Source organism: Pezoporus occidentalis, unplaced genomic scaffold (genome assembly GCF_034315485.1).
Source record: "Pezoporus occidentalis ecotype Australia unplaced genomic scaffold, CSIRO_AGI_Poc_V1 ctg2, whole genome shotgun sequence".
In the NCBI taxonomy this organism is placed as follows: domain Eukaryota; kingdom Metazoa; phylum Chordata; class Aves; order Psittaciformes; family Psittacidae; genus Pezoporus; species Pezoporus occidentalis.
Window position 1 is genome coordinate 12,387,642 of NW_026913855.1, and position 24,179 is coordinate 12,411,820.

At 37.3% G+C, this 24,179-nt stretch overlaps 1 protein-coding gene across 2 annotated transcripts; it reads right to left on the reverse strand.

Annotated features, from left to right (window-relative positions):
* Positions 1 to 326: 326 nt before the first annotated feature.
* Positions 327 to 22,402, reverse strand: SLC35B3 (solute carrier family 35 member B3). 2 transcript variants are annotated; one of them, XM_062617869.1, is made up of 10 exons: positions 22,286 to 22,402; positions 17,782 to 18,060; positions 16,376 to 16,497; positions 15,271 to 15,425; positions 13,689 to 13,796; positions 9,024 to 9,121; positions 6,198 to 6,290; positions 5,685 to 5,796; positions 2,792 to 2,861; positions 327 to 1,651 (listed from the first exon to the last, which is right to left on the reverse strand). In XM_062617869.1, exons 1-10 carry the CDS (start codon positions 22,295 to 22,297, stop codon positions 1,501 to 1,503), a joined length of 1,200 nt encoding a protein of 399 aa, XP_062473853.1. In that variant the 5' UTR covers positions 22,298 to 22,402; the 3' UTR covers positions 327 to 1,500. The 2 variants fall into 2 exon arrangements, with proteins under 2 accessions (XP_062473853.1, XP_062473854.1); XM_062617870.1 differs by lacking the exon at positions 6,198 to 6,290.
* Between the last annotated feature and the right edge of the window lie 1,777 nt (positions 22,403 to 24,179).

Sequence of the window (24,179 nt, forward strand, 5' to 3'; positions counted from 1 at the left end):
TTTATAATATATTTAATATGCCATAAACTAGCTACCAAGACAATAAGCAAAATTTAAGGCACATTTTGTGTGTGTGTGTGCTTTGATCACAGACTCTTTAGAACAGCAATTCTTCCTAAGCGTCTGAAACACACTTTTGCACATTTTGAATACTTTCATAAACCAGCATTTTTGGCAGAAGGCAAGCCTGTGAGATATTTCAATTCTTTGTACATTCCTCCTGACTGCATAATTCTATTATCCAATTTACTTTTGTCTAAGTTGAAAGAACACACACCGAGATGCATCTAAGAGACACAACAACAAAAAAGTCATGACAACATGAGAACAATTAACTGTAAGGTGATCAGTATTTTTAAAGTGCCATTGTTAAATACATAAAATCAAAGAGATGGCAAGCGATTCAAAAGCAAGATGAATATGAAAGTAAGAGAGATAAATGCACTTAGTCTTAAATTAATTTCTTAAATTCACGATGAAAAAGACAGACTGGTATTATACTGTCTCCTCCTGTCATTAAATAAATTATAATCTGTAACCTAATCCTCTTAAATTCATCACAGGACCACACTAAGACTGACACAATACATATTCCAAATACCTTAGCAGATGTTGTTATTCTTTACTCCAATATTGCAAATGAAGACTTTTAATGATACTAATTAAAGGACTTCCACCTCTCTCTATACCATCATGATATGCAGGGCCACAGGCCACTAAAAATTCTGTATTTTGCCACAGAATAAGCAAATAACAGCTTTTTACACCATTGTTTCAATCTTGGCTTTTTCATTCTGTGTTCTAACCCTGTTCAGGCCTAAAAGCCCATTCACCACTTGTAAAACCATAGGTGTTGACTGCACAACCTCAATCTCATTTTTGCTACTTGCAAGCAATAATAAAAAAGAGTAACACTGTAATATTCCCATAGAAAAATCAATTATTACAATAAATACAAGGTTCTGTGGTGACCTAATCAGTAACTTAAAAAAAACCCAACATTTTTATTTAAAATGAAAAACAGTGACAACATACCATATTGTAAACCTTCCACCCTTAAAATCACAATTTGGTCAACCAGTTGCTGATTAAGGTTTCATTAAATGTTAATACAGTATTACATTTAAATTATCCCACATAGACAATTAACGAAGAACCACTAATTTCAGCTCAGCCACATGGCCAATATTATTAAAACGGCCAAAATACTCTTCTCCTGTGTCCCACTTGGAGCGCAGCTTCTCAGCCGTTTGCCAGGAGCTGTTGTCCTTCATTGCCTGATAGTGCCATCTGACAATGGCCTGCAACACCTTTACCGATGAATTCAAGTGCTCTGAAGAAAGGGCTCACAAAAATGTGCGCTTCTAGCAATCTGCAAGCAGACAATATGCCTTCAGCTCCTTTGGTTTTAATAATGTTCCCTTTGGAAAGTGAATCAGTTGAAGACTGTTCCAATAAAATAATAGTGAGTCATAGCCTAGACAAGGCATAAACCACTGTCTATACAGTTTGTGACAACGTCCTTGTTTTTCTTTCTTCCACATTTTTTTTCCAGAGACCATGCAGTAAAGGCAGTTTGATTTTATCCATGTTCTTACTGTAAACATTCAGAAATATACCAAGGACAACCAGTAAGCCTGACCACACGTATCTAAAAGGAAGGGGGAGGAAGAGAAAAAAAATTACCATTAGTACATTAGTACTTCATCTGTAACACTTATATACCAATATTTGTGGATGGAATAAAAAGAAAGCCCCCACAGTAAGGAGAGAAGAGTTCAAGGAAAAAAAACAACAACAAATTAGCGGACTGTGAGAAAGATTTGCTTACATCTTTATTATTCCTATCCTTCCACCTTTCCTTTTCCTGTTCTGGCTGGAAAGCTTATTAAGGTGCATTTATAGTTAAATAACAACTAAGCAGTAACTCCTCTTTCTCACATGAATAAAGGAATCCTGAGGGGTTTTAGTACACTTTTTCTTCCTATGGTTATGAGAACTATACTCTCTGTAACTGGCCCAGTATGTGTTCTCACTCTGTGCCTTACAGCCATACTTTCCAATGTAAGCGCATTTTTGTTTCAGCTTTCCATTATTTTAAGCTTCAAGATTGTTAGCTGGAGTAAACTACACTTGGGCATTTGGCTGTAAGCTTTGTTCTCAAACCTCAAAAGAAATTATGCATAGCAATAGTACCGAGTACTACTTAGCTTCAAACCAAAAGTAATTAGGACCAATGTATCAACTTAGCTGCATTTTTCAATGTAAGCTTTTCCTTAAAATTAAAAAAAAAGGAAGAAACCCAAGCTCAAAAATCTTGGAATATCTCAAGATAACAGAAGCTTGCAGTTGTTTAAAAAGGCCAGTTAAGAGCTCGTAAAAGGGGAAATAATACCACCTGAGCTTGTAAAAGGGCAAATAATACCATCATGGAGAAAATGCCTTCCTTTAGCCAAATCTTCCTTCACAGAGAAAGTACCCAATTTATTAAGTATCATAAGCACTAGATAAACAACAAAAAGAAAAAGAAACAAAACCAACCCCAAAAACGCCAACACGTGTACTAGCTTGTCTTCCAGACATCTTGAAAAATGGAAACTATTTTCTCTAGCATGATTAGCATCAACAAGCCAGTCAATATTTACAGCAGAATGCCAACATTTGTAGAAGATAAGAAATGAAAAGCACTAAAGCCTGAATAAGATTAATCACTGTTGTTATATTTCCATGATCAAGACCACGATTTCTTTATAACACACATAAAAACCCATTCAAAACTATAAATACTTACTGTAATGTGAACGGCTTTGCAAAGAAGAAGAAAGAAAGCACAATGGTCATTGCTTTTCTTCCTGTTGTTACTGCGGAGGAAAACAAATATTTACTTCTTTAAGCATTCAGTTACAGCAAAAGAACATAATCTAGGCTTCAATATTAGATAATATCATTACTTGTCTAGCTAAAACAATGATCATCCTTGGTGCAAACACGGACTGCAGATGCACTAGTCCAGTACGAAACAGTGCTAAAACCATATGCTGTTTGAAACAAGTACACCGCATCAGTAGCATCAGTGCCAGTCACAGTACCTGCAGCAGAGAAACTTCCAGAAGACTTGCTATTTAATAACTTCAAGCTAATCAATTCACAATATCTGAAAGCAACAAACAACTCTTTCAAGTAACTAATGGTATAAATTAACCTGTTAAAGAAGAAAAAACTGGTATCACTATATGGATACAACAAATCTCTTGCCATTTCCACCTCATGCTATTACAGTTCAGTGGTGTTTGGGGCTTTATTTTTAAGTGGAATGGGGTCATCACCTTGGCATTCTTTTGAAGCTACTGAAAATTTACCTAGCAGTGCAGAGAAATACAACTTTGGTTAGAAACCCAAGAAACCCAACGATGTCTGACTTCAGAGGTTTTATTGGGAAGTTTTCATCAAAACCATTAAGAGACCTTCTTCTACATGTCATCACTAGAAAGAATTAAGGGAGTTAGGAGACTTGAGAACACAACCCTGTTACTAAAAATGGAAGTAAACTACCTGTTTGGGATACTCTCAAATTAACTGTAGCTCCAACAATGATTTCAACAATTTCATTGCTATCTGCTACGAACAATACAGTAAATTATGTACTGGGAAGCCTACAGACTTCACCACTGAAACAAAACCAATAAATGAGTAAAAGTTATTGAAATTGCTTAAAAAAACGTGACAGTGCAGCTAGGCGTACAAATTCAGCTATGGTTAAGGGAATGAGAAGGGGCTATTCTATATGATAGTGCAGGCTTCTCACTTGGTAAAACAAACAAATGGGGACAATTGCCTGCACTTAAATAAAAATATGTCTTTTTATTAATGCAAAGTGTTTTGCTTACCATCAAGTACATTTTACTATACAATATTGGAAAGCCTTACTTTTACAACTGCATTCATATCAGTCTCACATTAGTCTTACTGTAACATACTGAGACAAAAGGAACCAGTGACTCCTGATGTAATTTCTCACTGTTTTGGCTAGAAAAGCAAGTTTCAGTCCCTCCAACCTGCCCACACAAACAAATATTTACTTAAAAGCATGTTTTGTAGTAGAAGAAACAGCCTTCACCATTGCTTTATCTGCCCCGTCTCAACTTCTAAGTAGCAATTTTCTTTAAATGTAAAGAAATTTATGTGCATCAAATAAAATGATTTTCTATTACATAAAAAATTAAAGGAGAATGAAAAAGAAAATTGAGTTTTAATTAGAAAACAGTTTACAGATGAATAATTTAAAAAAAATCGTTAAATTACTTCAGTTTTTCTAATTACAATTATTTCTGTTCTTTCAAATCAGTTATTAATTAAAATATTTATGTAACCATTTCCTTCTAAATTAAGTGCCTTTTCTTCTTTTTCTCAATTAAGTCTAATTTCTCATTCTGCTAATAGAAATATAATTTTCATTAAACTCTTTCACCCCACTCCCCCCTAAGAAGGGGAGGGTAGATGGGGGGTGGGAGGGACAGTAATGAATGTGGTGTTCTTCCAAGGCACAATAAACATTTTCACATTGCTACAGGCAAGACAGAAAGGGCTCAAGTGTTAGAATTATCAAGGTCAGGCAAAGGAAAACCTGGAAAGGGTTTGTTATGCCACGGTATTTTTTAGACATGTTTTAGCACAATAAGATTTTTTTATTTTTTAAAAAAGCTATTTTAATACATGAAACAACACTCTCATCTGGGCCAATTTCCAGTCAGAAGGCCTACTGAACTTTGTTAAAAACACACACAAAACAGAAGTGCTGCAGAACAAATAATTAATGGGAAAGCAGAGCATGCAATCCTCAGGTCAGAAAAAAAACTGTATTTTCCTCTCCACGACCACAGATGAAGGCAGAGCATCACTTGACAGAAACCACCTTTTGGGGTAGAAGGAAAAGAGGAAAGTATCTCCATGTCATCTTGCTACAACTTCCCCTGCAGGCCCTTGTGACTAATGTTTGTAGTTTAAAGGAAAGGTAACCTGAGGAAGGAATGAGCCCAGTGTAACCATTCTTGACAGACTACTGTAGCAACTATAGAGGTGATAGAAGAAGCTAAATCACAGCTTTTTGAAAAACACACTCAAGTTACATTTTAAGTTTGGAAGCAACAATTTTCTACAGACAAAGGATTTATATTCTACATCAGTTTGTATATAGTGCTGAGTAATAATTTCAGGGACAGCCTGAAAACAGGTGCACATGAAGATGATGCAAAATGTGTCAGCCTTTTCCTTCAGCGTTGTTAGAAACATAAAAAATGTTAATAGCGCAATCAACTGCTGCTGAAATGAACAGCAAGGTCATTTCCCCTTTTTCCTGCAGCTGGGGATATTCTGATATGTAGACCTTTCAGTCACTTGACTATACATTTCCATTGCAATTTCCCTCTTTAGAAAAACATAGCACAGCATACATGTACAAGATTACTCAGCAGCCTCTTCAATACTGAAACTGTGGCACAGAAGGAACCAGGAAGCTCTCAACCACATATACTAGTAAAGATCAATGGTACACAAATCACAATCAGTCAGCATAAAGAACAGAAAAAAAACGCAGAGTAAGAACAATTCTCAAAAGGTCCTTCCTAATTAATGGAATTACTTTATGCTTTTATACCAAAAGTGGTAAAGATATAATTTGTTCATACCTGTTACAGCCAGAAGGGCACCGAAGATTTTAATCAAAGCTAGAACAAAGGATATACCAAAATACCCAGTCAGGGAGAAAAGGAATGCATAACCGTAAGTCTGAACTGGATGCTGCAACAACAAAAAAAAAGCCTGTTAGGAAAATGTAAAACAAACCCTGAGGTATTGCAAAATGACATAAAACTACAAAATTTAATCAATTGCTTGAGCAATAATAAGCTGTTCAACAATGCATTCATGCAAAGATCCTTATTTAATTTTAGTTAAATAATGGAAAAATAATAATGAAATTATAAGCTCATAAATCTGGTCCTGTGATTGTTTTGTTTTTTAAAACATTACCCTATCTTATACATCAAAGACTGTAACAACCTTCTTAATGTATGAATTATACAAGTTAACCAGTTTACATGATGAAAAGACTTTAGATAAGTGGTGAGATTTTCTAAACCTTACAGAGCAATGTTTTCCAATGAGGTTCTTCATAGAAAAAAGTAAATCTTTACACCTACCTTTGAGCAAAATGTTACTGCAGGGCTTAATCCACTAGTGCATATTAATCCAAATAAAATATACACAAAACCTATTGAATAGGAATACAAAACCTAGAATAGTTTAAGAGAAAATAATTACCAGGTGATACTATATAAAAGGACAAAATTCTTTCAAACGCTTGGTCCTATTAATATGTTCAACTTCTGAGAGTTAAATTTGCAATGTTTGAAGATATTTTTACTAGGATTTCTAGAATAGCTGATTTACAGTGAAAAATGAGTAATAAGTGCTAGATATTCTTCCTACCCACAAGTACATGAAAAAAAAGGTTTTGCAGGGTAGTCATTTAATAATATCCTGAGACCAAAGTTGACTGTGGCAAATCCTTCAAATACAGGATTTCACAGCCTAAATAAAACTTCACACAACTATGTAATTTAATAGTTCAAATAACATCTTAAATGTACTTTGTTTTCTGTTACTTACCCTACACAGTAAAGATCTATGTTATATTAACTGTAATGGTAGCACATAATCACCACAACTTCCAGAAGTGTCACATAAGTTTCATCTTTGTCACTTCAGTTCATGCACGTGATGCACCCGTGTTACGGTTATAGGATTCAAGGTTTTCAATCAGCTCTGACCTAGCTCAGTACTTAAAAAAGCCTATACTCAACAAACAGGTAAACTTAAGTTTTGTCTGTACCCTTATTTAATTCATAGCTTCATACAGCAACAAAAGAACCTTCACCCCATCCTTTCCCATGTAGAAGCAACAATAGAAGCTGAAACTGCCAATCTATGCAGTGCAAGGCATTCAGCTGTTGGACTTTTCCTTGTGAAAAAGCGATACAGTGAACAGAACTCTTCTACACATTACTAGTTAATCAGGCTGACTACACTTTCAAAACTCAGTGTCAATTACAGGCCTTCTTTCAACACAAGTTTCATCAGCTGCTTTTTTGTTATATTATCTCAACTATTTGCAAAAATAAATTTATTAACAATTGATTACAATGACGATATAACAAAAGACTTATCACTGCCCTACAATAAAGGGGGATGAATATACATTTTAAAAACAGAACTGCTTTGAAACTCATGACCTGATCATCAGAGCTCTTATTTTACACTGTTTATATGCACAAAAATTAGCCTCTAGTTCTTAATTTGGCTCTACATCCAGCTTTTCTGCCAAACTACCCAAAGACCTCACTTTCACAACCAGGAATGAGTACTGCATTACTAGTTCTTTGTTAGGCAGTGTGATATAGGTCACTTCATCTGAATAACATACAAGGCAAAATCAGGTATAACCTTCCAGAGCAGTGGTTTCTCTTTTCATCATTGCTTAATCCAGGGCAAGCTCCAAATTCAGCAACAAAACAGATCCTGCGGATGTCACATTCCTTTGCTATTCAGTTCTATTTCCAGATAACTGTCCATTAAACATGATCTCTGATGCAGAAGACCTCTTAAATTTTTACCTACAGTATCAAGCCTGGAAAAATAATTTCTGAAATTCTGCTTGTACTCCTGCACTGATTTCTCCAAACAAAATCCTGGAGTGTAGTATCTAAGCCTCAAAAACCCAAAATCTTTTTATCATTAATCACTACAATGATTCTCTACAAAAAAGTATGAGCATACAATATGAAGAGCAAAATTTGTCAGACTATCACGAATAAGAAGCAAGGTTCCGGAAGTAACAGGAGCATTGTAGGTAAGGCAGTTAGTAACTGTCAGATGACTGCTGGCAAGGTACAAAGTGGGCAAGAAAAGAGTTGAAGACTGTATTTTGTTTTGGATTTCAGAGAGTAAAGCTACAGAAGAAGTCTGCACTAGGTCAGGTCAGGTCCACGTAGCTAAAGATCTGCCTCCTGCAGCAGGCAAAAATGAATACTAGAAAAAAGTACAAAAATAAAAACTAAAACACAGTGACGCTTCTCTGGTATATTCTTCCACTTCCCAGAAACTTTGTTTAAACTTCTTGAGCCAACCTAGATCACTTTCAGCCTTAAATGAAGCTTTCTTCTAATAGATTTTTAATTTCATGTATGAAGTTATCCTCACAAATAAGAAACTGGATTTCCCAGTTAAATGTAAAATACCTGCCAAATGTGTAAATTAAATTTCATCTATTACTTTGGCATATTCAAATAATGTCTGTTATAATAAAAGATTTTCTTGTATTTACTTGACTTTAGAGAAAAAGACGCCAAGTTCAAACATGTTTTGTCTGAAAAAAAAAAAAGACAAAGCAAACCTCACGAACAGATAATCCACATTCCAAGTAAGTATATAAAAAATACTGAGCAAGACACTTCTTACAGAATTATGTATTTCACTGAATCAGGAACACACATATTCACCTATTCTGAAAGTCAGTTTCAAAAGCTTCAAAAAAGGCTGCCTCTCAAATGCTAGCACCCTATAAGCAGAAGTCTAGCAAGTAAGAAAAGCAATGTGTTCCATGTAACACGTGCACACCTATACCAGAAAAGCAGTATGTATTTTTCAGAGATGCACATGATCATTCAGAAAACACTCTGTTGATTTCAGGCCTGCAGGGTAGACACAGAAATTATTGCTAGAAATGAGTGTTTCTGTAGCTACAATATACATACATCTGAAGTTGCACGTAGAAAGCAGCACCCTTGAAACCTTAAAAACCAAATACCAGCAAAAGGCCCCAAACAAGGAGGAAATTTCAAGAACAGTACACTAATAGCTCTCCTTTACATATGCAAGAAAAAAGAAGATTAAGTTTCATGTTCTGTCATTATACGCCTTGTCTATGATACAATACGTTATTTTAAAACTGCAAATCTGGTATTTACCATTTCTGAATTAGAACCATTGTGCAACTTCATAGCTTTTTCTTGTACATTTCCTATAACTGCATCTGCGCAGAGGGCAAGGGATATTAGGACCACACCTAATATAAGAAAGAAAGAAACAAAAACCTGTTCAGAATATTTACCAGCAGAGCAGTGACAAAAACCACTCCTTACTTATCTGGGGTGGGGGGAATAAATCTCAGGAACAAGAAAATCATAACAACCCCCCTCTATCGCATATTCTAAATGTCAGCAAAATGATTTAGTGATACCACTGTAAAGCAGTGTACACCTCTGCTCTCTCCACCAGTTAACTCCTGAGCACTGTGTGTCTCAAAGCTTGACATGAACATTTGGACATTGCTATAAAGAAGATAGCTGTATTTTTTGTAGTAACAAGAGTGAAAAAATGTCAACTGCATTTATTTAGGTATTTGTAATGAAGATAAATAACCAGACACTCTTTTGGGTAGTTACTCCTATTTTTTCCTGAAAAAGGCAAATAAAAAGTTAGATGTAATGGTTAAACAAATGCAAGAGGATTCACAACAGAAATCTTCCATTTCTGAAATATTAATTTTTAAAAACTGCTGTTCAAGTACAAACCCCATGGTTTTAGGTTACTATATTTGTTCACAACAAAGTCATTATGCAGTCAGTAATGTAAGCAGCTTTCCAATAACAAAAATTAGTAACTTTCTATTCACACCAGTCACTATTCATTTTCTAACCTCTGAACTTCCAATTCTTTCCTGCCTGTAGCAACTACTGCATTTAATGATACATACTGGTTGAAATACCACTTTTCCTAAGTATACAATATTACAGAAGATACTACTCATCAAAATCATGTTTACGGTGTGCTCTAGTCTCAATGAATGAGGAGTGTAAGACTAGAAATAAGCAGTGTTATATTTTCTTAATATTATGTTTACTATTGGAGGCCTCAGAATAGGAGTTCTATTGGACCAAATGGAGTGTAAGTTTCTGGCAGAGAAAAAAAAAAAAACAAAACAACCAACAATCCCAGCTCCTAAGATTCTCAGAATTTAAAGATTTGACATTTTTAAGACCAATGAAGTTTAAGCTGGCATCTTCTTGAGAAACTTCTGTGACTTTCAAACCAGCATTTTTTTAGTTTGGGAACCATTTCTTTTCCCAGGCTAGAGTAACACAACTGGGACAACAGAAAAAGATTTGTCATTACTAGAAGTTATCATGCATTGGAAAAGGTATGAGCCAATGGAAATGAAATGGTAACCTTAATACTGATTATGCTGAAGACGCAGATATATTAACTACTTAGATTCAGCTCTGGTCCAAAGGTATAGCTTGCCAATAGCATTTCTGCAGATCACTTTTGTTAATGTGACTGAGTATATCTCCGTGTTCAGTATCATACATTTTCCAGCAGTGCTTAATGAACCAGGCACAACACTGGACAAATGCATGTTCAGTACTGGACTGAGATAAAAAGGTTACCTGGAATCTGAAGTGCAAGTGTGCATGGAAAAGAGAAATGTGGAGACAAGACAGATGTTAATATTACATACATACACAGTTTGGAGTATGAAAAGAAGAATAGCGCTACACCTGCCAAGCAGCAGCAGCAAAACCATGAAAGAGACCAGTAGCGTTATGTAGTATGTAAAGAGTGAGTAGAAACGATTGGAAGAATGGTCCTAAATTATTTCTGAAAGATATTAAACCTGGAGATCTTGCACTAACAGACTTGACTGAAACACTACATTACATTGTATTTTACCTTATTAATGTGATGTTTGAAGTCATTAAGATATTAACACTGCTTATACAAATTGTTGTTGACAAACTTATGTAAATATATCCAACACATTCTCATACTCACAACTGCTACCACACAAATGTGTTAGCATGTTGTTTGGAGTTTACATGCCCATTAAGATCTCTTTAATAATTCACATACATACAATTAGAAGACACAGTAGATGTAATAAACCACATAGTGTCTCCTTAACAACAGAGAAGCTAAGGACAAAACACCCTGGTCTGTGACTAAACTGCACCTGCACAAATAGTCTAGGATGGAAGAATTTGCATGCAATCAGTATTTTTACTGTGTCTTCACTGAAAATAGTTAATTTCACTTACACCTGTAAAGCCAGAACAGCGGAAGTTCCCACACCTCTAATGTTTCAAGGGTATCTCCTTCTCCACACCCTTCCCTTCTGGTCTCTCTTGGAATTCCTGTATTTATTATTCACAGCTATTTAGGATACCTACCACTACCTCTCCGATCTGATAATGACAGGAGATGCTTTGAACTCTTAGCACCAACTCCATATTGAAAAGTATACCTCTTCCTTAGTTACAAGTATGTACCTGTTCTGGCAGAAGAGTTTCTTAGCTGACCTCTTTCATGTGTAAACAAAATCTGTGTAGATACCTTTTTTGGCCCAGCAATACTGAGATTAGATTTCAACAGCAAGAAAGGAAAATAAAACCCCCAAAGCTCACAAAAAACACAAATGGAAAACCTCCTATAATTGTTCATCCAGATAGTATTTTACATCTGCTCATGCTGCATTTTTAGGATTTGCATCAGACAACAAAGATTATGAATTTTGTTTCACATCGCAGTAAAGTTTTGCGCTCTCAGAACTGTGAAATGTAAACAGCTTTGGTCTTAACAAGTTAGTAGAAGTTCTGTGAAACCATGCTAGAATCCTACTCATTTGTATGGAAGCAGTTCTAATAGTTGTGAATAAATCACTGGAAGGAACCCATGAATTTATAGGGCAGCAAGTAGGCAGCAACAGAAATCTGCAATTTTGGAAAACAGTAATTCTAAAGTTAAACATTTTGCTGTTTATGTTTTTCAAAGCTTTAATATCCTTAAATACTTTGTTATTTCTTTGAAGATACTCTTTGAAGACAAAAAGTTCTGCCTTTTGTCTTTCAGTTCTTATTCTGTGATTTACATTAAGAAAAGTAATTATTCAAAAGAATATGCCATTTTTCAGAGTGAGCGAAGTTTTTAATAATTCTTAGCACTGGTTTTACACTTCAGCAGCTATATTTCTGCAATACCAAAAACCAGTACATTTCTTGAAGGAAGAGACAGACCATCTATCTCCATAATTCATCTAAGAAATGGAAAACCGCCACCTTTTCCATTATGAAAAGTTTCTTCTGGTTAAATTAAGCGACATGGGAATAAAATGAAACAGGAAAAGAGAATATAGAAATACAGAAAGTACCTTCCCAAAAGGTGAGCAGGAGAATTTTGAATCACCTTCCTAAGGAGAGATGTAGACTTTTGAATCCTAGTTCTATATTCTATTTTCACAGAACTAACTTCCTCCAAAGGGTAGTGATCTATGCTTCAACACACAGAGACTTGTTTGAAGTATTCAAAATAAATTTATAATGAAAGACAACCCTGTTTATTCTCTGAAGATATTTAAAGTTTTTTATCTTGCATTTTGCAGATCTTTGAGGGCATCGGGACTTAACTACATTTGCTGCACTGTGCCTTGTCCCATTCAGTTGAAGAATCAACTTTCCAAGTCTTTTCAGAATTAAGTCATTTGAAATTAAGACATTTGAAACAATTCAGATTTCACAAAAGGAATATATTAACATGTGAATGCACTTACAGGCTGTAGTCAAAAATAACTGTAATGGTAACGTATCTATACATCAGAAACACTAGACTGTAATTACATGCTTATCAATGTCATACTGTACTGAAAATATTTAAAAAGTAGCTATCCAGTTACACCACACAAACACACTAAATGCACAGCAGGTTGTATCATTCACTTTTATTTTTCTTTGTAAATTCTTCCACTACAAATAGCACTAGAATTACAATAAAAGGCATGAGAATTAATTTATGAGGAAGGCAAAAGATGTATACAGTTCAGGTAACACAACAAATTGATTGTTACTAACACTAGATGAAATAATATTTTGTGAGAACCAGAAGCTTTTTCCTGAAAAACAAGGATTTATTATGGCTATGAACAAAACTTCTAAATCACTGCCTCCATTACCAAGAAATAGTTTCACACTAAACGCCTGTCGTAACAGTTGTTGTAACTCATCTCAGAATTCCAAAAGGAGAATACACTGAAAGTTGACTATTCGGTTATTAATCCAAACATTGACCAAGTAAATTACATGGACTTAATGAATAACCAATTCTCCCTTGCTATTTGAGACAGCAATTCAACTAAGTTTTTAAACCCAAGCAGGTTAAAATCCTTTCTTTGCTTCTGATTTTACACATCAGAGAAAAGTCAGAACACGGGCATTCCAACTAAGATCTACAGCAAATCCAAGTGAGAAAGTCAATGCTTTAAAATGGTTAAACTGAATTTTATCATAGCTATTTAAACATATCTACTGGGAAGTAAGTACTTCCCAGAGAACAAGCATGAGGCATTTCAACCTAAAGGGTGGAATTTCCAGAAGATTTAAGAACACAAAAAACTCCACTTGGAATAAAAGTCTCTTCTGGCACTGATACCGTTCTGCCAAGTGTAGAGCTACAAAGAAACCTGCATTTTCCATATGATACCTGAAAGCACTCCACGAAGAACTCTTAGAACTTCTATGGAACACTTATTGTAGGAAAAAAACAAGCATTTTGTTAATCTCTAAAATATAACATATATTTACCTGTGAAGTTGAAGTTTGGTGCAACTGTGCTGTCAGCTAAAGTAAACCATATTAATCCAAGACTCATACAGAGGGCGGCAGACACATCTGCAATGTTATAACGTTTTCCTACAAAAGCAATACAAATGACATGAAATGACCGTTACCACTCAGAATTTCATGATTATCCTGTTCAGCAGACCAGAATTCAAAGGAATAAGTGTTCCAATGACATTTTTACTTAAGCAGAAGACTTAATGCTCTGCCCTTTCATGACCAAAACTGGTTTCTTCTGCAACAGAAGTTCTTAATATGGAAAACGATCTTAGCAAATTACCATTTGATTCTTGTGATCAGTTTTAGTTTTAATCCTAATGACATAGAAGTATATTTTCAACGACATAAGGCACATCCTGCCTGACACAGCACAATCTCAGAAACTTTAGATCAGCTTAGATGCTTTAAGATTTTTCCCTCATGAAAGACATTTTGGCTGCCTTTACTGATTAGAGAGAAGTCATTGCCAAACACTAACAGATTATTTGGGTACTTTCAGAACTATATATTGTCTCTAATTTGGAAGAGATGGGATGTGGATGGGAGTGGAAAAGGAGTACAGAAATGAAAAGGCAGGAGTTAGTAACATATTCCTTTCCCAGAAACTGTACTTTCAATATAAGCTTCCAAGGGAACTTTTTTGAACTTCTGAAACTTTAACTGAAATTTTTTACATAATAATTGTATTTTTTTTTTTAATCACAGAGAATACAATGCTACTACAATATATGTTCACAAACCTTTAAGGGAGCACCAGTCTTTCTGCATTAAAATGATACAAATAACTCCTAATAAAAGGTAAATACTGCGCATGCATATGCATATGTAAACTTGTAACCTCTTCTGAAAGTTTAACTTTCTATTGCAAATAGAAGGGCAAAATTAACTTCAACAACAGAAACATATCATCCTAATCTGTTTCATGTCACTTACCCATGCAGAGCTTTACTGACTTCATGAATCTTTGTGTATTGAACAAATAGAAATATTTATAATATACTTAAGTATTTTAAATGCAGAATTACTGAAGTATGTTTATTCACATTATTATACACTTTATCTGTTGCTCTCCAGACCCCTTTTTCTGTTCTTGGAATATGAGCTATGACTTTGGGACTAGCCAAAGACATGTAAAGTCATGCACTTCTGCTTAAACATTTTATCAAGTTAGGAATTTTAATGAGGAATTTGGGATTCAAACAAGAGGAGTTGGGGATTTCGTCACAAAACAGCTATATTTTAATTTTTTTTTCCATTCCAAGTTTTCCATTTCACTATTGAAAATGGTTTATGATGTGATTTGGTTACATTACATAACAATGAAGTTTTGTGAGTGACCTGTACAACTTCTTTTTCCCCACATCTAATTGTATTTATAAATTTTCCAAGAAGACGCTTCAGAAGTAGGTATTTTTTCTCCTAAAGGAAAAATGCTACCTATCCCTCTCCAAAAGCCTCAAGGGCATTTAACAAAGTACAGGATTCCATACATGAATGCCTCCCAAAGAAACAACAAAAAAATAATCTAATAGCAAGACTAACTTACCTTGTATAAAAACCCCACCTATCATAACTGGAATCAGCTTACAGCACTTGAAGATGACTTGAGTAGGGTAATTCAGATATCCTAAAGAGGTATTTGACAAACCCATAGTTCCCACTGTTAAAAACGCTATTATCATGTAGGTTTTGCCAGGAATTCTACAAAATATAAACATACGAATCTTGGTATTACAGTCATATACAGGAGATTTAGCTTGGAAAACAGATAAAGGAATATGTTTGTAATACACTTTGACCATCTTTCTCAATGAATTTCATTTTGCAACAGAAATTTAAAAATGCACATAAATGACTTATATCAAATGTCATTTCTTTCAATTACTGCTAATAAACAGCATTCAAATACAAGACAATAAAAATTCATGGCTCAGCAAGTATTCAAGTAGTAATTATTTAACCTCCTTCTGAGAAGGTATATTATTTACAGAAGAATCAAGATGAAGGCTTCAGTTGATTTGCCAAAGGAAACACAGAAGGTTGGTATACCAAGATACCCTGACTCTTAGTCCTGTCATGGCATTGTGACAATATTTTTTTGTGACGTTTTCACATGATCATTGACATTTTTACAATGCAAATGCTATCTTAAATGAAAGACACAAAACCTAAGCACATCTTTTAAAGCAAACCTACTTAGACACATGGCAAATAGAGAGCAGACCTCTGACACTCTCCAAAACACACAGCATGTTAGAGGAACCTCTTGGTGAGGAGGTGCCAAGGTTTCAGGAAAAGGTATTCAGTGACAGATGGCTTCAAGTGCTGTGAAGTGCAGTTGGTCCTATTCTAGACATGATAATCCCAAGTAACACATGCATGAGTCAGTCTGTTTCAGCCACCCTGAGGATAGAATATGCTCTGTAAGTGGGACAATGTGACAGTAGAGTCAAGAAGACTATTTACAGGTCTCAAATCTAAGTGGGTGCTTCTAAAACATTTCCTAACATTGTTCCAGTAAATTCACATTATTTTAACAACAGAAGTGCTAACAATGCCTCACAGTATTCACATTCAATTTAAATTTACCATAAATATCAAATGCTTCTAATATGATGAACAGTGGGTAAAATACTTGGAAAAACACATACCTTCTCCTTTTGTCCTGAATCAACTGCAATTCTATTAGTCCAAAAATGGAATAAAATCCAAATTGCACTAAAGTGAGGTACCAACCAAAAGCTTTAAAACCTTCCACTGAAAATATCAATTCCTATAAAAACAAAAATCCAGCAAGGTCACGTACAAGCACCAAATTACTAAATCAAACCAAAAATCAACAGAATTTTTGTTTTTATTTCATGTACATGCAAAGCTAGCCTTTGCAGCTGGTGGTTATTAACTGTAAGATTTACCTACTACACATAATTTGCAAAGTATTGAAAAAGATAATTTAGGTTTTCCAAAATGCAATGAGAAAATTTACTACTGGTGTAAGTCCACTGAAATTAACAGATTGGTTCATCAAGGGGAATACATTTGATCCATTCATAGTTATCCCATATTATAGACGGTTTCCTGACTGCTTTTCAGTTCATTTGCTTCAGGAGACTGCTTTTATCCAAAATTTATAAATAGCTCACACTAAATTAAATACTACCTTTCTCTAACAGACATTTACTGGTAATTTCCATCTCTTAGGAATGTGCACCTAGTATTTTGAGTGCCTATATTAAACAGCACATATGAGCTTATAAATTTGCAGGCTGTAGGAATGTAGGAACATTTAAAACTAGAGCAACTTGTTATGGAAAAATACATGCACTGCATAAAGAATTATGCAGATGTGTCAATTATGAAACAAAACGCTACCCAGTATTTTTCTTTTTGAGATTCTGCTTTCAATTACCACTAACTTTGTTTAATTCTCTGGAAATAACTTTATTTTAACAAAATTCTTAGCTGTTTTTGAAAGCTACATTGGAAATATAGCGATTTTTAATTATCAACTTTTAGATCACTGCTTTCCTTGAAATACTGATCTTAAAAAGAACAGAAGTGCAGCTGCTCAAGATAAATGAGAAAAGGCTAGCAAGAAGAGAAATGTTTAACTGAAACAGCATAAATATTATGCTTCTACCTAACCATCATAGTCCTTCAGTTCTTCCCTGAAAGGAGAACAGAGAAAACGGCAGTCTACTACTGTACAGCACTCAGGGAACTCAAGGAGATCTAAAGGTTTCAATATCAATGAAGACTTACATGTCAGTCTATAGGGTTCTACAATTTGTTTGTTTTCAGAAGACTAAGAAATCATATCCAAACAATATTGAAAGGTTTATCTTGCACACAGAAGTAAAAGATCAAGTTCTGAAAGTCCAACTGAACCAAAACTTGTAGGCATATGAATTATAATGGAATCTTACATTACACATTTACTGCTATTAAATTCTGATTCCTATATATGTCTATACATATTAAAAAAATATTCTACATATTACAGAAAAGGAAAAGGGGTAGAAGGAATTGGCCTAGGACACAAGTTCATAGCATTTACCTGTAAATATCCATAGATTAGATAAAACATAAAAACTCCAGAAACACAGATGAAAAATTGAGTAGGTTTGTTAAACTTGCTGAGATTTATGCCAAGAACTACAACATCATCTACTGATTTGATATGAGGAGACATAGTTTGAGATTTGGAAGGTACACTGATGGAAATGTATTTTCTTGAAGAAGTAAATTTCAGATCCATGATTCCTAGTTTGCTGCATTCGGTGCTACTGTTATCTTCTTTCTGCTCTTCTTTTTCTGTGTGTCCTCTGTCTGAACGCTGAAAGAAATGCTGGAGTCAGGTAAGACGTAACATACAGCTTTCCAACAATAACAGTAAACAAATGTGACATTTACATGGAAATTATAAAGGTTTAAGAGTTTTGTTGTTTTTATTCACAAATTTTATTTCTCTTTCCTGATGTCCAAAGTTAACATGAGTTAATATCATTTTATAAAAGGAGTTTTGGTTCATGTGGGAAGCAGTATTCCTACACTATACAAAACAAACCAACTAACCCCAAAACACTAGCAACAGAAGACCAATGTCAGTTTCACAACAACCCAAACTAGCCCTTTTGCACAGGAGTGACTGCTTGGCAAGAAATGATCCCCATGATTAAATCACAATGAAAGAACTGATACTGAAGCACTGTAGTTCTGTCTACTTCATTTTCACAGTGGAACATACTAGACTAGTCCACTGCATGGGAAGCCTTGCTGAAAAATTCACATTTGAGGCTATGACTGGTTACAAGCACTGAACTGGAAGAAGTTATCCCCTCACTCTCATATTTATTCAGTTTCTCCCACAGTTCTGAGGAACACAACATGAAGACAGAAACAAGAAGGTTAAGAAGAGAGTCTCAGAAATTAGATAGGTTATCTGATGAGGTCTGTGGCATGGTCCCTTTAATATTAACCACACGCAGTCATTTCCATGTGTAACAGAAAACAAAACTGGATGACTAAACCTGAAGAAGGAGTTTATATTGAGGCAAATAATTCTTTTTTCCAGCTCCCCAGAGAGTATGATGCTTGAGGGTTGTTTTTTCCTTTTTAGCCTCAAGATAAACACACTAGTCAGTCAGTTGTCTGAAGATTTTAAAGTGTAGGTCAGCATTTAGCTCAGCAAGAAGTCAGTAATTAAATTTTGTTTGCTGTGGTTTGTTTTCCCCAGCTCAAAAATACTTCTCATCACACATATATAAAAAAATGCTTCTCCTGCCATTTTTAAATGGACAATGTATAGTATATAAAAGCTAGATCATGCAATAAATGTAGTAAATGTAATCTGCATGGACACTGGTCATTTAATATACAATATAAGAATTTACAAGTTTAGCTGAAAGATGAAGGATTAGTATAAAAATTGTAATGTAGTTTTTTCATTTTTTTATATAACCTACTATCAGGTTGGAACAAGATTCCTATTAAAGCTCTTAAAAAATAGCTTAGGGACTATAATAATTATCTTTAAATTCACAGCTTTTCAGCTGAAAACCAAAAGCAAGAGGAAGAGAGTTTACCCTTGTACGTTGTTAGGTAAACCCAAAGTGAGGTGGCCAAAAAAAAAAACAAAAAGGGGGGGGGGGAAGAATGATAATGTTTAAGGAGACTTCAGTAAAACCAGTAAAGTACCAATGTCCTGCAAGGAGGCGCACTAGTGAACCTTTAAGCACAATATCATACAGAGTTCTGATAACCCTCAATGACAGATTCAAAGTGCAACTGCAGAAAAGATTATCAGGATGGAGGAACAGATTGTCCTTATGAACAGAAATGAAAGCGGAATTTCACTAGCCAAAAAAACCCTGATGAAAACAAAATTTCAATAAAAGTATCACAAGGGTTACCGCTAAGGAGGAAAGACAGTTTTAAGGACAGTAGAATGATAGCAAATAGGCATGAACTGACCATTAACTAACAGTACTAAAACCTACTTTTTCATCCCTAGACTGTCCGTATTCTAGAGCAGATTAAAAATGAAAGAACAACTGAACTGTTTCTAAGGTGAAGTCTATGAAAGCAATTACATAAATTTGTTGATGCCACACTCTCTCAGCAGGAACAAGAGCTGCAGAAGTAATCTTGTAATTTTGCAGCCAACCTGAAACACAGAAAATGATGTATGCCCAGCAGCAGACACAGTCAAGTACTGTCATGTGTGCTTCAAGAATCCAAAAACTGAGTGAATTGTATAATGCACAGCATTGTACCTACATTTCCCATTCTGGCCACTAATTTAGATATTATTTGTGTAATACCTGTATTAGTATCAGAAGAAGCAGAGGCAAGAAGAAACAGTAACAAGTGCATTTATCTATTGGGTCTGGGTGGGACAGAGTTAATTTTCTTCATAACAGCTTGTATAGTGCTGCATTTTTAATCTGTGATCAAGACAATGCTGACAGCACACAAAAGTTTTAGCTGTGGCTGAGCAGAGCATACACTGCATCAATGCCTTTTCTGTTTCTCCCTCTGTCCCCCACCCAGTGAATAGGCTGGGGTGTGGACAAGAGTATGAGAAGGGGGTAGAATCACACAGGTGACCCAAACTATCTAGAGATATTCCATGTGATAAAAGTATCACACTCAGCAATAAAACGTGAGAGGAGAGGGTTTAGGGAGGTTAGCTGTGTTTTGCTCAGCAACTGATGGGGCATTGATCTACCTGTGGGAGTGATTGCCTTTACATCACCTGTGCTGTATTCAGTCTCTCCTTTGCCACTATTCCCCCATTTCTTAAACAATTTCTACCTCAATGCATAAGTTTTCTTAGTTTTACTCTTCATCTTACCTCACCACTCTGGGGGTGGGAGGGAAAGTGAGCAAGAGACTATACAGTGCTTAGATGCCTACCAGCAGTAACCCACACACAATTTTTCCAGTTTTCAACTATTTGTATTTAAAATGTTTCCTCAGAACACCACCAGTTTTTACAATCGGTCCATTTAATTTCTTGTACATTGACTATTTTTAATCAATTACTGACTCTACCCCTGAAGTAGTAAGAAACAAAACCCAGCCCATCCATAAGAAAATTATGCATAGTACTTAAGGCTTTTTTCAATCATGCTCAAGAAACATTTCAAGAAACATTATTTAACAACTAAAGAAACTGTAAATGTAAATATCCATTTGGAAAACTCTCCAACAAGAAATTTCATTATCAACAGTGACAGAACTCTTCTGAAGTTTAGTGTGACTTCTCAAACTTATTTTTCTAAGTATCACAAATGCTGTTCATCCTCTCACCAAAATCCCTCAAGCAAGTGATTCACCTTTTGAACAAACATGAAGCAAAAATCATAGAACAGTTTGGGTTGGAAGGGGCCTTTAAAGGTCATCTAGTTCCAAACTCACTGCCATGGGCAGTGACACCATCCACTAGACGAGGTTGCTTAAAGCCCCGCCCAGCCTGGCTTTAAACACTGCCAGGGATGTGGCAGCCACAAACTTCTCTGGGCAACCTGTTCTAGTGCCTCACCATCCTCATAGTAAAGACCTTCTTCCTTATATCTAATCTAAACTTACCCACTTTCAGTTTAAAGAAAAAAATACGTTTTATGAAGAGCCAAGTGACTTAAGAGCTGTCCTGATATATAAAATAGCATATTCCCCTCCTCTTTTTTTCCCGTGTGTAAAAATGTAAACAACACATTTAGATAAGAGACTTTTTGTTTCTCCCCCTTTGAAATAAAGTCCCATGCAGTGCAAGATTTTAACCTAGCACACAAGTAAAACAGAGCACTACATCAAAAAGAGGCAAATGAATAAGTAACTGCAAAAGCCCCACAAAAAAGTTAATGACTTGTACCAAACATGAAAAAAGCACTGTGAAAGAGCTGGGGCTTTTTTTATTTAACCCTGAAGAACATTTGTAAAAACATGAGTTTGGCAGAAACTAGCATCTCAGTACTCTCAGAAAAATCACTTGCACGAGCTACACAAGGCAAGTTCCACGCTGGCCCTAGCCATGGCCATACATGATTTCCTTTGGAGCAAATTCCACAAACGCTTGGTGGCAGGCCAGCAGCTGACACCCTAACAGGGATGCTCCGGGTTATAGGGACCAACTGCACGTCTGTGGGATACCTGAACGGATCCCTTTCTTGGTGGTACCTCGCTCCTGCCCCGCAGACAAAAGAGAGAATGGAGATAGGGACCAACACGATCACTGAAGCTTTCTTCCTGCTGACTCGCCTGCGCCCAGCCCTCTGCCAGCGGGCTGTCGAGGGCTGGCCCACGCCACACCCCAAAGCCAGGACAGACGTGGCTCTGCCGGAGCACCTGCCAGCTGCCCGGGGAGGGCCGCAACAGAGGCTCCCCACCTGCAACAGGCCGCCATTCGTAGCTCCGCCCCGGGGGGAAAGGGACGCCTCGCTACTCACAGGCCCCAACGCCGCGGGACACCGCCTCCTCAGGCCGACCAAACTCCTCCCGCCACTCAGCACCAGCCACATCCCGCTCCTGCCCGGTCCCCAGCACCCTGCGCTCCTCACCATCGCACCCATGGCCCCCGGTTGCCGGGTGACGCTCCCGAGGAAGCGACCGCGACCCCGCCTCCTCCCCCCTCGTCCCGCTGCGTGCCGGGGAAACGCAGCCCCGCCCCCGTACCTGTTTGACGGGAAGGGGGAGGCGGGGGGAGGCGCGGGGAGGGAGGGGCACGGCGGCAACGCCCAGCTGCCCTCCGCCGCCACCGCGGCTCCCGGCCCCCTCGCCTGCCTGGCGCACCGCCGGAAGTGGCGATGGGGATACCAGGGGTCGGCGTGAGCACCGAGAGCATCGAGAGAGCTCCGCTCACTCACTCGGCGTTCTGCTATTCGTCCTGAAGCGGGTGGTGGCGCTCTCAGGCTCACATCTCACTCCCCTCCTCCGCCCTCCCTCGCTGGGGCGGGGTCTAATCGTTAGGACACGCCCACCTCGGCGGCGAAGGGGCGGGGCTTGCAGGGGCGGCTGTTTCTCTCTGGCGGCGGTGGGTTTAGGCTGCCTCGGGGTGGGAGCGGGCAGTAGTCAGCTCTGTCCTGCCGGGGCGCAGCCGAGGCTGGGGGAAGGCAGGACTAGGTGGTGGGAGCCAGCGTTCCTGCGCTCGGGGTGCGCCCTGTTCCTCACCTGCCTGCTCCTCTTGCAGAGGTGGCGGGTTGCGCCCGTCTGATGAGGGCGCGCAGGGGCGCCTCGGTAGCGGCGCGGAGGGGGCAACGATTGATTTCAACAGCCGCCGTGGGGGTGTGGCCGCGTGCCCTTCCGGGCTGGGTGTCACCTGTCGGGTCCGCAGGGAGCGGGGTGGCCCTGACGTTGGTGAAAAGCCCAGTGAGAACGCGGCTGAGTTTCACAGCTTGATGGGATCGAAATACCAGAATGCGTGGCAGGGAGGTGCGTTCCGAGGTTTGCCTGATGCTCCGCTGTTCTAATGTGAGCAGTAAATCACCCGCGTGAAGCGGCTGCCTTCATAAAAATCACCCAAAGGAGTTTTACTCTACACTCACACTGCCTTGTGATCCTCACACGTGAGGCTGCAGGAGGGAGATAATGAAAATATTTAATAATGACAAGCGGAAAGGTGAACGAGAGCAATAACAGCAAAACGCGTAGAGAACATAATGGCCAAAAGAAGCGGGTAAAAAGCGTAGGGAAAAGGTAGCTACAGGAATTTTCTTGAAAATGTATGAATTAGTTGTAACTTGAAAATACGTCAAGTCTAGCTGTTAATCGTATCGGGCTATGAAATGGGAGTTCTGTGTTTCTAGGAACAGTACAGAAGTACTTAACATTATAAAGAAATACGTATATTGTCCTTTAGTGTTTCGAAATTAGAGTTTTTATGTTTGAAGTGTTCTACAAGTTACCCTTTATCTTTTCGAGTGCTAGCATAGTAAATCGGCATGTATGATGGGGAGCAGCAAGAAGTGCAGCGACATTTAGAATAATTTTATTTATTAAGTAACGAATGCCAAAAAAAAGTGTATGCTCGAGGTTGAAATTAAGAAAAAGCGAACCCCCAAACCTTTTGGCAAACTCGGCACTGCTGAGAAAGAGGATTAGTGATGGTTGAGCATCTGCAGCCATCTTCTTGAGAGGTTCCAGTGCTTCCTGGTTTGGGTTTTCGCTATTTAGGTTGAGGATTTCACATTTAGCAAATAACTGTGCTTTTTTTTTGCAGCAATAGGGATGGTGCTTCTTGCTGTCTTCATGTTAGAAGTAACTGCCTTAATAAATAAATATATTCAAGCTTGCATGTGGTCAGCTGGGATTTCCTTGTTTCCTATAGGTAAATTCTCTAGGTAGTGTCTGTAATGAGCTTTTCTATTAAAGGTATAAGTGGAGTGACTACTTGTCCACGATGGTGTTTTTTTCCCAGTTACAGCTAGGTGGGAAACGGGTATGAAGAGGAAGTGC